Genomic DNA, 15935 nt, shown 5'->3' with positions numbered 1-15935 from the left:
GACTTGGGTATTCATCTTTCATGGTCATTGTCCATTCCCTTCTCCTTTCCAGGGTGACCAAGGACAGGCAGGGCCTCCAGGACCCCCAGGTCCTCCAGGTCCCAGAGGGCCACCTGGGGACACAGGGAAAGATGGCCCCCGTGGAATGCCAGGAGTGCCCGTGAGTTGCTTTCTGGATGGTTGTTCTCACAGGTTTCATTTCATGTTAATGACTGAGAACTAGGATGGCAAGGGGCTCAAGTGACTAGGGAGGTTAAAGGGAGTAGATGATAGAGAAGTCCCCATGCCTTGCAAGCCACTCCAGCAACATCCTGCTTTACACTCAACCTACCAAAACCCTCCAGAACCAGAGATGGTGGCAACAGCTAAGCAGGTGGTCAGGTAAGTCTCAGAAAGTTCGTGCTTGTAGGTGCCTGGCTTCACGTGCCTCCTGCCTACTGTGTGGGGTATGTCAGTGCGTTTGCCTTAAATGGGAGATTCACCTGAAAAATAACGTGGGAGATTGATTTCATTTTCTAAAGGGTCAGTGCTATTTATGGAAAGTCAAGGAAGTAAAACTTTCAAATATTTAACCCTTTACAACTAACCTTACTAAAAAAATCTGCTGATAAGAATAGGAAAATTAATGGTTTAAACTTCAGTGGGTATGATTTTAATATCATTTGCCCTTTGTATGTCAGGCTTATTGGTATAAAAAGTTAAAAAGTGACCTCAATACTTAATAAGATTTGTGAGGTGTTATAATATAGATGTATAAGACACTAGATAAATGGTATGGCAACCAGCAATTTAAAAAAATATACAGACAAGATTTTAAAAATAGATTAATATTAGGACTTTAGGATTTGAAATTAAGATTTATTACTAAATTTAATTTAGTGTATTGCTTTAACTTAAACTCTTTTCATTAGTGATTTTGTAGCATAAAAGTACTAATGAGCTGGGTGTGGTGGAGCACACTATAATCCCAGCTCTTGGAAGGCTGAGGTGGAGGATCTTGAATTTGAGGCCACCTGTAGCTATATAGCAAGACTGTCTCAAAAAAAAAAAAAGTAATAATGAGAATACTTATCTACAAAGTGTAAAGTTTTGAATATAAAAAAAACTAAAAAGGAAAAAAATTAGGCAGTCACTAATATTATATTGTCTTTCCCTTTTATATGCTCATGATACTGTGTTGTTTGCAAAGAGTGAGTCTCTTTGTAAGAATAAAGAATATCCTAGCACTTTCCTGAGAAAACCTTCTTAGAGTCTCATCTCCCTTTCTGAAAGCTGTGGTGAATTTGCTCACATGAAAGGACAAAGTGACTTTCAGTAGGTGATTTGCTAATTGTTAGGGCTGCTTTTCAAACCTGTCTGTGAATGTCTCACCTTTTCTCAGGATGCCCCTCAAGACAGAAAGAACCACAGCTTTAGGGGTGTTTAAAGGTCTCTCACTGACATGTCATTGATAAAGAGTGTCCCTTAAAACTATTTTACAATGCTTTGCTGGTTCAAAATTAGCTCATTGAGTATTGTCCACTGTGACAGTCTATGGTAGAAATTATTTTTAAGAAACAAAGATAGAGGTAAGGTATAACAAACTGTAAACAATCCAAAACAGTATCTTTTAAATGAACTTGGTTTGTTCATTTAAGAAATGTAGCTATTTACACAAAGGGTAAATTAGCTTTTTAAAAAATTCTACAATAGGGCTGGGTGTCAGTGGCTACTCTGCTACTTGGGAGGCTAAGCTCAGGAGGATTGAGGATTGAGGCCAGCTCAGGAAAATAGTTCATGAGACCTCATCTCCAAAATAACCAGAGCAAAAATGGATTGGAGGTGTGACTCAAGGGCTAGAACTCCTGCTTTGCAAGCAGTGAAGTCTTGAGTTCAAACCCCAGTCCCACCAAAAAAAAAAATCCACAACTATAGCTTGAACTTGATTGATAGACTCAGAGTTAATTTGTATATACTATCACAGCCACCAAAAAAAAAAGATTTTATAACAATGAACTAGGAAGCACTTAATATGAAAGACAAGCAATATGTGTAAATAGAGAGAATTACATGCTTAAGTCTCCCAAAAATATCTGTAGCCAGTGACTGTCATTTTGGTAATAGTACAACAAAACATGGTAATCAATTCTGAATGAATCTGAGTTGATGGTAGTCATACAGAATTTCTCTGTCAAGTTTAGTAAAACAAGTTACTTGAGCCATCATTAATTCTGGAGACCAAAAATCAAAATTAGTCCCTGCTCATTGCTACCTGATTCCGGCACTCAGAGTGATTACCTCCCTGTTCCACAAAGAAAAGTTCTGATTTCCCACAGAGATACCATGTCATCCTCTGTATGTCACCATAGAGGATGTGATGATCTAGACTAACCGTATTAAATCCTAAGATTTTATAAAATTCACTTGAAGAAAAGCTATCAGCCCTTTAAACTCTGTTGTGTTTATGTACCTCTAATCTGAAAAATATGCTCGATATTCACTTGTCCCAGAAAATACTGGGAAAAAGAAAAAATATGTGGGGAGATCAGGAGAGGGGGAGGGGAATGGAAAGGATGCTGAGGTTGAAGAAGATGGAAGTGCACTCCATATCACATATGAAGACAGAATAATGAAACCCTCCAAACGCTGTGAGAAAGAGGGAAAGTGGGAGGGGGACGGGAATATAATGTAGGGGATGACCTTGTTCAAGATACACTGGATGTTTGTATGGAATTATCACAGTGATATCCTCTCATATTATTAATGTATGATAAATCAAAAATAAAGGAAGAAAAAAGGATTGCAATTGTTTTTAATGCTTTACATATTATTAAGATTATCACTCCTTTTCTTAAGGGTGAACCAGGAAAACCAGGAGAACAAGGCTTGATGGTAAGTATTTCAATTTATTTTTTTCTATACTGAAGATAATAGAAAGTCAGATTATTAATAAAAACAAAACCATGGTTGGTATTATGTGTGACAGATGTATCTGTTGTGTGACCCATAACAAAAAGGTAAAAAGCCATAAAAGTTACAAAGTCATATGGTCTGTCTGCTAAGCCACAAGACTGACTACACATTTCAGAAATGATGCAGAAGAAGAGGGGATGACTCAGGAGGGCAGGGTGGCAGAAAGATGCCGCAGGGGTCCGAGGAGACAAATTGATGTAAGCAGCTCTGCTGGAGGGCACATTTAATCCAGGGATGTGCCATCAGTTTAAAAGGAGACTCTTTAGGTCAGGTGAATTAGCACAGCAAACCTTGCGCAGTCATTCCAAGAGTTTGTCTTTTGCTGACAGGTTCCGTCCAGAGAGAAACAGTTGTGCCTCATGGATCTCTGGCATTTAAAAGAAGGTCACGAAGTGACTTTACGTGGACTTGTGTATATTCGCAGGTCCCCAGTCCTCAAAATTGCTTTACCCTTTGCCAATAGGGGAAAAGTCAGGCCCACTTGCTAGGGCCTGAAAGAGGGATGCCTTCATGATTTGAGTACAGTGGGGAAACAGGGTAATTCTCCAGTTACCCAAATCCAGAGAGGACAGCTCACACTCATGCGGATGAATGGCTGGCAGGAAAACAGCAGATGATCACAGTAAACTTAATAGTGTCGGGGTGTTTCGTGATGTGTGGCTCACAGTAGGCAGGTGACCAGGGTATAAAATTCATTTAAAAAAATATTTGGCAAGGTCCTAGTAACACAAATGCGTAAGAGTACAATACTTGATCAGGAATAAAAGCAAACCTGATTCTTTGGTACTATGTTTTTCAAAAAATACTAAATGAAAGAAAAAAGAAAAATTATAACATTTGTCTTTGGTGGTAATGGCACCATTAGCTACTAGTGTCCTGAAGGAATGGAGTGTGAAGGGTTCTTAAGAAACTACAATATAACTATTGAAGTTCCTTTGAGCGACTGAATGTATCTATCATTTCTATCCTGGAAAATGCTCAAAACATATCCCTTCCATTCATTCTTCCATCAAAATCTACTTGGGATTCTTAGGAGCCTTTGTTTGTCCCCAGGCCACTCAGGTTTTATCTTTGGCATTGGTCTTTTACCCTGACACCCTACATAAGATCTTAATATAAAAATAAATTAAATGAAATAGATCTGGATATGGTGATACACACTTGTGATCCCAGTTACTCAGGCAGAGGTAGGAGGATCTTGAGTTTGAGGCCACTTTGTGAGACCCTGTGTCAAAAAAAACCAAAAAGGGCAGGGGGCATGGCTCAAGTGGTAGAGCACTTGCTTAAGCATGCATAAGACGCTGGGCTTAATACGTAGTACCACACACACACACGAAAAGAAAATATCAATTATATTCTTATCTTCCTCAAATTTATACATGCTCTCAAGGATGTACTGTGTGACTACTCACATAATTCCATTTTCCTATAGTTCCTAGCTTCATTTTGTTTTGTTGGGTGCTGGGTATTGAACCCAGGACCTTATGCTTGCTATATACCTGCTCTACCACTAAGCTACACCCAAGTCCTCATTTGATATCCACTAAATAGAAATGTTTGACCTGGTCTTAAATGAATTGTGTTGTTACGTTAGTGTGCCTCAGTTTCTCACGTCCTCTAAGAACTTAAGTGCAGCTAATACTATTTTTTCCTACAAACCTTTTCTCCTTAAAGTTTTCAGTTTAGTTCATGCCCTCATGTTTTAAATGCAGCTAAGAAACTTAATTGAAACCACAAATGTTCCAAGGATCAGTGCATTTAATGAGCTTTTAAAGTGCATTTAAAAGTTACTTTAAAAATTATTCTTTTTAAAGATATTAAAAAATCCTTTAAGTGAAAATTTCCATAATACATAAAGTGGACAAACGATAGTGCATATTTCAGAGCGTTTTCACCAAGCAGATGTAGCTATGTACAAACCAGGCCAGTGACTAAAACATTATCATTAGCTCTCCTGCATCCCCTCATCCCCATCCCCATCTCAGCGGTAACCACCACTCTGACTTCTGTCACCATGGATTAGTTTTACCCGAATTTGAATTTTATATTAATTGAATCATACAGTATGTACACGCTTATGCCTGGCTTCTTTCACACACCATTGTATTTTGTGAGATCATCCACCTCTGTTTTAATAGCCTTCACAGCTGGTTAAAAAAAAAATAGAAGGAAGAGCCTTACTTCCTCTACCACCCAGTTCAAACTACATCAGTCAGTGTATTAAATGAATGAATATCTGTCTGACCTTGAGCAAGTAACTTAACCTGTCAATTTCTCATCTGCCTTGAAAGGTTGCCAGAGACAAATGCAATAAATTGAGGAAAAACACTTTAAATTATATAATGAAGAACTGTATGATCATGTTATTATTATCACTCCATTATTCTCTCTAGATTAAATTATAGGTGTGTATGGATTTATATAACAGATGTATTCCTATAAAGTTTTGTATGAATCAGATTTTCATAAATCAACATTTTTTAAATGTGCAAGGAAATTTTGCTATTTAAAGTCATCCTGCTCAGGGTTTTTTTTTTTTTTTTGTAAAGAAATCTAACCTCCTAATTCTTTTTCCAACAAACTGAGTTTCTAGATTTTTGTATTTGCCTAGTATGAAATATTTCTCTGATCTAAATATCTATTATCAAATACTGATCTGTCATCAAATATTTTGTGTGTGTGTGTGTGTGTGTGTGAACACGTGCATCTTTCAACTTGAACTGACAGAGAGAAAAGTACACTTTACTAGTAGTTCTGGTCTTGAAGTCACTGAGGGGAATATGATCTGCTCTGTGATCCTTTTTACCAGTTGTAGAATATAGGCAGTGATTTCTATTTTATCTCTCTCGTGGTTATGATGAGAAGGGGAAATATTTTATGAACTACAAACAATTCCATAAATGAATAGTATGACCATTAAAACACACGTCCAGTGATATAACTTGGCATGCAGAAAGACCATAAAATGTAATGTCAGAATAGTTGAATTCTATCTATTAAGTGATAGCACGTTGAATACCACAATTGGTAGTGTGCTTTGGTTATGTCCTAGTCATTATTTTGGCCTTCTATATATCACACTGTCTTAAATTATCAGCATTTCATGACTGTCCCTCTCATCCACCAGTAAAAGAAAGAGCACACAATAAATGCCACTGCTCTTGTCTTTTCCACTTTTGTAAAACCCACTCCTCTTGTTGGTTTGGGTTGGGAAAGAGTGCTACTTAGGTGATGGTCCTGGAAGGCAGCAGAGCATTCTTACAAATTGAAAATGTCTCTTGATGATGAAGTGAGGAAGCCAGAAACCACCTAAAATTAGCTCTTGCAAAACCGTTTATGAGTGTCTCAGGTAGGGAATTAGTTTTCATAATCCAGTATAGTTTATATTGCAGAAACAATCATTTGCAGATTAACAACATCTATGACACAATAAAAAGGAACACTAGCAACTCAAGCACTTCCACATTTATTGAATCCTGCCGTGCATCTGTTCTGTAAACGTGACCTTTGGATTTTCTGAGAACTACAAGATAAGAATGTAAAAGATAGAATTTGGAGCTTAAATAAATTTGACTCCAACTAAAGAGGAACAGACTCACTCTGATAAAACTAGACACAGAATTAAACCAAGGGCTGACCACAACTGCAAGAGCTCCAATGTTATGTTGTGGCACAAGTAATCTCTATCTTCCAGTTCTTCTGAAATTTAAATAGTTGCTAAAATAGCATTTTGGAAGGTATGATCCCTTTAAATATTCTTAGGTATTTCTTTCTTTGACAAATGCAAATGTTCCCTGAAACATGAAATATAGTACTTTTAAAAGTATACCAACTAGTCCCATTTCCTGGATATTACGTCTTGGTTCAAAGTGTCTGTATCCAAGTTTTCATAGAACACACTGTTTTCCTTTTCCTATTCTAAAATTCTATTCCTTTCTCTTCCGTTCCCCCAAATGTATGCAAACTCTATAAAACATTTCTGTTCATCTCTTTCTAAATTATAAAAATACTAAAATTTTTTACTCATTGGGCTTTGAAGATACCCAAAATTTCAGAACACACACACACACACAATTGCCCATTAAATTGAAATTTGGGACTGCATCTGAAGAATTTATAGATATGATTAGTTTGTTTTAGTTTTGCTTGTAAATACTTTTATTACATTTTGGCCAAATGAATTAATGCTTTTTAAAAAGTGTTAGCTAATAGCATAAGTATAAATTATTGCTTCTGCTTCTTTTAAAATAAAATCGCAATAACCAATGTATGAAGAGTTGCTTTAAGTATAAGCTCTGCTGTACCTTTGATATTTTACTATCATTGAACTTGGATTTGCCGGCTATCTTGGTCAGCAGATGGCAGACACTAGAAAGAACAGCATATTTTCCTTCCAGATTTGGACCTGGCAGAGAAAGCAAAACCCCCAAACCTTCCAATCACAAATAAAATGAAGAAAATCATCTTAGCACAGTTATTAGACTAAATGTTAACAGTGAAATCCTGTTTGGCAAAACTGTCTGTTCTTCACTCTGCCTGCTGGGGTGGATGCCTTAGCAACCATCTCAATGCTTTGTCCTTGCTTGATCTGATTACAGATGCAGTACACATAAATGCCACACCAGAGCCCTCCCACGTCCTTGGCACCCTTATGCAGAGTCTGTAATGCTTTGTTTTCCCAGTGGACCAAGAGAAAGTAGACAAGTGATACCTTCTTTTTCTGGTGCCATCCTAAAGCCCCTTCCAGTTGCCCAGCCCAGGAGAATTCTGTGTGTCCAGGCTTCTCTAGAAGGGCCTAAAGGTCACATTAGTGCAGTGGGTAGTGGAGAGGAGCATTTGACTTTCCTTTGAAGCTAGTGCTGTCTCCTAGAAACAAGATCGATCTTGACTTTTGGGGAGCTCATTGTCAACAGAGACTTAGAATGCGATGTCAACATCGCATGATGGTGCGATGTGAGTACAGTAAGCCTAACTCATTCCCAGATTAATTGCATGTGGTTTTGACCAAATGTCAATAAACAAATCGATCAATCAAAAGAAATGTCAAAAGACAAGAATCTTAAATTCCTGTGCACATTCTGCAGTGCAGTGGATGTGGAGCAGCTCTTAGTTCCATGTTAGTGTCAGTTGTGTTGAAATTGTTGTATGATCTGCTGTTTCCCCTCATTTTGTGAAAATCTTCCCAAAAGACAAATGGTGCCCCAAAAGCAAGGTAAAATGTGAATGTGCTTAATTGAAAGAGTGAAAATTTGAGATTTGTTGAAAAGCAGCATATCTTTAGCAGAAGTTGGGCAGTGTGATAGGAAAAATGAATCCACAGTATTCAAGATAAAGAGCATGACATAAGATCTAATTTCTGGTGAGCAGGATTCATGCCTACAACAGTAATTTTGACATGGGAACCCCCTCCCATGCCATTTTAAATTACAGATGCTCAGACCTACTGTACATAAGTACAGGTGAGCTTGGGTAATTTTAGAGCATCAGACTCTATGTGTCCTGAGCATTCGTGGGTTTTCCTTGTGGTAGTCTCCTTGGAACCAGAGACCCAAGGATATAAAGGGTCTGCTGTACAAGTAGATGGTGTGAAAGGCTGAGGATGGCTGTAGTCTCCCATTGTTTCATGTTGCTTGATGACCTGGAGACTGTGGTTAGCTATCTTCACACTGACTTCAGTAAGAGATGAAAAGTCTATACTATATTGGACAAATTAAGAAAGTGGTGATTCTTGATATGAGTCCCCTTCCAACTCCAAAGTTTGTCATCCTGTTATGTTCTTAGTATAAATGCACTGTTGCATATTATATCGACCCATTGTATACATCCTATAATTAAATGAGATTAATCAGATGTTAAGCTTTAAAGCATAAAAGTCTTAAAAAGTGTTTTCATCAAAACTCTTACTTAACTTCCCTCGTTATCATTTCTTCCACCTTTAGAATCTAACCTATTATAGCTATGCTGAAACAAAAGATGAGATTCTTATGTAAGGATACAGTGAAATTTTAGCTTGCTCACCAAATTCTCATGTTTCATTATTAGATGAAGAGGAAACTTCTGAAAATAAAGCTGTGTGCACTTTTAGGTGTGAATTTCCTCCTTTTACTGTTATTATTAGCATACATTAGCAGTACAAGGGGCGGTTCATTGTGATGATTCCATAGATGTGTACAGTGTACTTTGAACAGTTCCCCTATTACAGCCCCTTAATTCCCCTCCCCTTCTTTTTCAGTGTTTGTTGGGTTTCATTATGGTGTCTTCTATCTTCATGTATATATAAAATGTACTTCAATCTTTTCATCCCGCCCAGCCCCTTCTCTTTTCCTCCTTTCCCCTTCCACAGTTTCCCCTCCCCAGTACTGCCAAAAAAAAAAAAAAAAAAAAAGCTGAGTCCATGTGTTTTATATTTGCAGATTGAAGACAAATTTCAGGGCAAGAGAACAAATGGATGTCTTTCCATAAATGTGTAAATATTGAAAAGTTATAAACTAAGGTAATAAATTGTTAAAAGAAAATATGTTCTGCCCTCTAACTTTCACAGATACATTCTCCTGGTGACTTGGAAAATTCAAATCCAGAAAAATTTTCACTCCTAAAAGTTCAAAGCCATGTGGTGGCATGAAGAGAGTTGTGACCAGCCCCACTCCCTGGCTGGCTTCCTTCCTCTCCCATACCTTCCTCCATCCCTCAACTTCTTAAGCATCAGAACCTGACTTCATAGGACTCAGGTCCTTGGATGCTCTCAGGACCAAATCTTACCCGCTTGCTCTATATTCTAACTTGCTGTGTGCACACCTGTGGTGTGGACTGTCTTCAGAAAAATAGACCTGGGAAAGAGGCAACCCAGAACCTTCACATCGAACTCAAGTCACTAGGACAGAAAATTCCAGGGTCCTTAATACCCAAAGCCCAGTTTAAGGTTTTGGCAGTGGGGACGGGGACATAGGTGGGCATGGTCCCCCTAGACTCATGGATTCCTGACCCCACGAGATAGAGAAGAGCTCTTTAAAGCATGGGCCCCCAAGCAAGGCTGTTCTTGCTCGGGTCTAAGGGTCCATGTGTCTGAGTGGAGCCTTAAACAGTAGACTTCTGCTATGGAAAACTTCACACAGATTCTTTCACACTTCCCCAGTTAAGTTAGAATCGGTCTTCTCTCCTCCACACTTATCACATCACATAGTGGTTGTTGGTGCTTCCTATGTTCAATAAACTGCGAGACTAGATGCCGTGAATCAATAAATCAGGTAATACAAAGAAATCAGCTTTATGTTTTTCTCCCAAATGATGTCATTTCACCCCAGTGGCAGGATCAAGCAGGCTAAATCCCACAGAATTACTATAAATTGCTTTTCCTTCAGCATCTTCTGATAATCATCCTTGTATTATAGATTATTTGGGGAAGATATGTGCTCGTGAATATGCATGACATAACTAAAGGATCAGTTTTCATGAGGGCAGTGGGAAAGTAGTTGTGTCAATTCTAGTCAGACTTTGTGGCTGTGTTTAAGTCAGGTATAAGAGACTGCGAAATCTTAGAAATCACCTAGTTTCTCACTTCCCTGATAAAAGTACAGCATCCTAAGTACCTTGAACAGGTTCATAAATTAGGTAGTGGCAGAACGGTACAAGAATCCACTTCACCAATTACAGTTTTCTGTGATTTACAACCCAGATTCAGACTGCCCACAGGTGACTATTTTGATTTCATTTAAAATGTTTCTAAAAATTGCATGAGGAACACTTCAAGTGCTCAACAGGTGTGCATGGCTAGGGCTACCCTAGTGGACTGAGGGCAGTGTTAAAATGCTTCCATCATTGCAAAAGTTCCATTACACAGCACTGACCTAGATAGAAAGCAGGTCTGAACGGTGTATGAATATATATTGTAGTCTTAAATTTAGGACCATCTGTGGATCACGGGAATTTAAATTCTAGGGGCCAGTGTTTCTCAGCATTGTTGATTTAGAATAGGAAAAGCACTTACACTTTCTTACTAGAAACATTTTTTTACTGCGTGTCGTGTAGGGTGATAGGACTTTATGAACTGTAAATCTCTTTCCTTTATGGTACGCTAGAGAAGTGTGGTAATCACAGAGGGCAGAGGAGCCTGTTAATTTTTCATCCTTTTTGGGTCATTTCCATTTGGGATTTACCCGTAAGAAACAATTTATTAAATATTTGGAAAGGGATAGAGTGAACTAATTTCAGCTGTGAATATCTGGTGAAAGGTGATAGAGTCTCTGTTTAGGAATCTGATTGGAACATAGACTCTCAAAATACCTTGATCTGTCTTTAATCTGTATTTAATGCTCAATATTTAGTCTTGGGTCCTGGTCCTGTCAAGTGGTGAGAAAAATGTATTACCCTTTTAATTTCCTGAGCTTTCGGAGACCTCTTTTCAAAAGGTCACAGACTGGTGATTTTGAGAAATACCAATAAATGAATCGTCCTGGTTTAATATTTCCACAAAAGTCAGCACATTAGACAGGGGACTCAGAAAGCATTTTTTCTTTTTCAAAGAGATTACTCCATTTGGAATTTTTCCTTCATCAAATGTTCATGAACAAATGTCATGCCATTTTATTAACTGACTCTAGGCTTTAGAAGAACGTTTTTCAAATAGTGGGAATTGTGAAATTATGCTGTCGAAACAGAAATCATAGATACTTAAACAGATAGCTCCTCATAGCCAGTAGTAAAGTTGTGATAATTTTGAGTGGTAAAATGATGGAAACCTAATGAACAGAATTATGTGTGTGTGTGTGTGTGTGTGTGTGTGTGTGTGTGTGTACTGGACTTTGAACTCAGGGCCTGATACTTCTAAGGCAGGTGCTCTACCACTTAAAGCCACACCCCCACTCTTTTTATCTTTATTTTGCTTTTTTTGCTCAAGCTAGCCTGGACAGTAATTCTCCTACCCACATCTCTCATGTAGCTGAGATTACAGGTGTGAGCCACTGTGTTCATCCTCCAGAATTTTATTATTTTTATATCCATTCATTGTTTCAATTTAGTTAATAATTATTTTGGAAAGCACTAACTTAGGGGCTAAAGATGTAAAATATGTGGCCTAAGGAAGTTTCTATCTAGTTAAGTGGATTCTTAAGATATAGAAGTATTATAAAATGTAACCAGTTGAGGTGTGCTAGAGAAACACAGAACACAAACTAGGTCTGGGTGTCTTGGAGAAGGCTCACAAAGGAAGCAAGTTATGACTGTGGACCTTGGAAGAAGGGCTAATCACTTCACTTGAAAATTAATAGGAGAAGGACATGGACTGCTTGGGAAGATAAAAGTGACAAGAATGACTGAAGCTAGACTCATGAAAGATTTGATAAGAGTGTGGTAGCTCTCCCAGCTCAGCACCTTGCTCGTGTTTACACCACATTCCTTCCTAGTTCAACTACGTCTTTCCCTTTGCATTGGCAATACCTCAGCACAGTCCTTCATCTGCTGGGCATTTCTCAACAGTTTCTGATTTGGCGTTTCTACACCTATAAGCTATGAAATCCAAATCTTGTACATCCATGAATTCTGCTCGACCTACATGTAATGGTGGCTAGAGTTTTTTTCTTAACCCTGCCACATCAAACATCCAAGATGGGATTACAAATAAGTACATCTTAAATTATTGCTCTTTTTGCTTTTTAGCGTTGCTTTCCTTGAGACAAACCCTTGATCACTTCTTAAGAAAGACAAATTCCCATTATTTTTTCAGATTTTCTTTTACCTTTTCTTTTTTTTTTTTTAAGTATTGAGGATTAAACACAAGGTCTTGCATAAGCACCCTACCGTGCTTCAGCCACTCCTCCAGCCCTTTTGTTTGATTTTATTTTAGAGGTAGGGTTTTGCTAACTTCGAATGCTCAGGCTGGCCTTGAACGTGAAATACTCTTACCTGCAACTCCAGAGTAGCTGGGATTACAAGCATGAGCCACCACGCCAGGCTTCCTTTTTATAGATCAGTTTATATATTTTGTGATGTTGTAATGCATTTGACCAGGTTAATATCATTCAAAAAGTTGTAAAGTCTGTTGCACCAAACTGTTGAGAAAGTCTGGTACTAATGTTTTATGATTCTACAAGTTAGATTATACATGTTATTCTTCCCAATGGACCCAGACTTTTAAAAGTCTTTTCTTCATTTTGCCTAACTTTTATTAAATCATGGAAAAATTCTTAGCTCAAAAAGGAAATGATTTTAAATGGCTTAATAGTTTGGGGCTCTTACCCACCCCTTCACAGATGGACCACCATTTTTTGTTCCATTTTTTATTACAGAAGCTGGTTGTATATCCTTGTATCCAGCAATGACCAGCAGCTTTCGGAGGTTCAAGTTTTACTGTTAGCCATCAGGGACAGAACAGGAACTGTGTCCGCTCCCAACATCATTTCCTAATAGCAGGCAACCAGAACTTGCCTTAAAACATCTCCCAAGAGGCATCCCAAAGCACATCATTTAGAAACTCTGCATCCTGTTTAAGTAATCAATACCTCAATCAAATCTATGCTAACATCAGTAGTGTCAGAAAAATCATTAATTTGTTTCCATTCCATGATCTATCAAGGAAAAAAATTTTTTAAAAAATATATAAACTGGAAAGTATAACCAATGCATGATGATTTCTTAACTCCTTGCTTTGAAGATTAACTTGGATTTATAATTCCATCTATAATTTGCAGAATGACTTCTGCACAATACTCTCAGTTTTCATGATACAGTGTAACAAAGATAGCTTTTGCTTTATTGCACTGTAGAAGTAAGGAATTTAATTCTTCCACACAGGAGTAATTTAATAGCTCCAGTAATCAGGATGCTATTGTAATAAACCAGTAGTCTTAGAGTGACTCAAAAGGTAAAAAAAACCTTGCCATTTCTTTCTTTCTTGAGACACTATTATCTAAGATATAAGAAAAAATCAACTTGATTGACTGCATGCATATTTTTGTAGTAATTTCTATAATTTTTGTCATACTCAAACTACTAGGCCATACAAATGCAATCTCCACCCTTCCCCCCTCATCTCCCCATCTCCTGCTGTCTCACTTGTAGCATCCTTGGTGTTCTTTGAACACATCTCCCATGCTCTGAACTCTTGGCTTTTGCACCTGGTGTCCCCCTTCTGAATGCATGTCGTGTGCCTGACCCCTCAGCTCTGCTCAAGAGTCACTTTATCACCAAGGCCTTCACCACCACCCCACCCCACCATGTTTAAAATACTTCCACATCTGTTTCTCCTATTCCCATCTTCCCTCTGCTTCAGCACTTACCACCTGGCACAGCTTGAGAGTGTATTTGTGTACTTTCTCTGTTCACTGGAAAGTCCAGTGAGGGTATATAGTTCCATCTTATTTTGTTGGATGCTGTCTCTCCCACACCTAGAACAGTGCCTGGACTCAGTAGACACTTTAGTATTAAGTGAATGAATAAATGGATGGACTCAGTATAACTCTCTGATCATTTACAATGTGGCAGCTTCTGTGCATGGTAAGAGGTGTTCAGAATAAAGATAGACAGAACCTTCATAATAATTTATGATATTACAGTAATGTAGATGAATTCTATTTTTAAAAAGTCCTATCATCTGTGTACTTGGGAATACAAAAGAAGGGGACCTCTCCTCACAGTGTGGATTTGGGTGAACTACAACTATTACCAAAGCTTGGGTCCTTTAAAAGCTACAAAAAGCCATTAAAGGATGCTTAAGCAGAGGTAGGACCCTTTAGCATTTTAGGAAGCTCATTCAGGAAGCAGTGAAAGACAGGAGTAGTGGCCAATAGATGGAGGTCACATTAGTTAGATAAGAGAGAAGAGAGCTTGAACAAGAGTATAGCAAAGAAGCTGAGGGAAGGGCTGGGCTAGAGAGAGAAGTTTAAATCCCTGATGGGCTCAGCAGGAGGAGAAATGGAGCATTCCCAGGCCTTTGCTGAAGATGGTCACCAACACGGGAACTATCGTATTTCTTTCACTCACTTGCTTAGAATATACTGGATATAGTATAATCTTTAGCAATGGAGTCTAGCAGGGGTGGAGGAAACAGGAAAGAACACCAAGTGCACTAATAATTCCTTACCTGTTTGCAAGTTTCTGCATGAGCTTTCTTTTGCATAGTTCTCCATGATCTTTTTTTGGTAGATAAAACTTTTGTGACTAGGTTTGTGTGCACATTCCTGGTATTGTACTCCACACTTAGAATTTTTCAATTTTTTTTTTTATCTTTTGAATAGGGTTCTGTCCACTAGGCAAAATTCCTCAATGAAAATTTCATACATTTTACATCAACCAGAATCTATATTGAGATGAGTATATTTTAAGGTTCAAGTTCTTGTTGACATTTCTGGAGTTAAACTTAAGGAAACATAGATTAATATGTTGAGATTCTACATGTTGCACAGTTTTGTTTTTTTGTTGCATAATTTCTAATCCTGAAACATAGAAATTATCTCGAAAAAATTGAATTAGGTTATTTCCATGTTGGTCATATGCAAAATATATGCAAATTATACATGTGCCTGCCAAGAAAATGTCTAAAAAGGAACACTTCACTGATTAATAAAAATGGACCAAAAAAGATTGTAACTGCTTTGAAAACTATTTGATCCCAATTTATGAATCATGAGGATAACAATATTGAAATCATTTTAGAAATCTCAAATTACTTGAACTTTAATTTTAGGGAAAATAAGAAGCATTAATTTCACTAGTGAATAATGAAGTTCTCACATCTTTTATCTAAGCCATTATGCAGGTTAAAAGTATAAATAAGTTTAAGATTAGCTAAGTTAGTAGTTCTGTGATTCTTTCCCATTACTTTATACACTGATATTCCAGAAACCACAAAACTAACCAAAAGTACACATTTTAACTGACTGGTGGCACCATACCCTAATTTTTAAAAATTTGTTTTTGAGCAGGGAGACCTTAATTTGTGAGTTTAAATTTCCTTACCACAACGTCATAGAAATATAATAGTACTATTAGTT

At 37.6% G+C, this 15935-nt stretch overlaps 1 protein-coding gene across 1 annotated transcript in view; it reads left to right on the top strand.

Moving 5' to 3' along the window:
• The window catches only part of Col25a1 (collagen type XXV alpha 1 chain), a 442122-nt gene that overhangs the window by 331666 nt on the left and 94521 nt on the right, over positions 1-15935 (top strand). Inside the window, exons 9-10 of the mRNA XM_074041521.1 lie at positions 53-160; positions 2836-2871. Coding sequence (XP_073897622.1) covers positions 53-160; positions 2836-2871 — 144 coding nt within the window. The remainder of the gene's footprint in view (positions 1-52; positions 161-2835; positions 2872-15935) is intronic.

The sequence above is a fragment of the Castor canadensis genome, chromosome 9, assembly GCF_047511655.1.
Source record: "Castor canadensis chromosome 9, mCasCan1.hap1v2, whole genome shotgun sequence".
In the NCBI taxonomy this organism is placed as follows: domain Eukaryota; kingdom Metazoa; phylum Chordata; class Mammalia; order Rodentia; family Castoridae; genus Castor; species Castor canadensis.
Note: the sequence above shows the minus strand (reverse complement) of the source record. Positions and strands in the feature narration are given on the sequence as shown.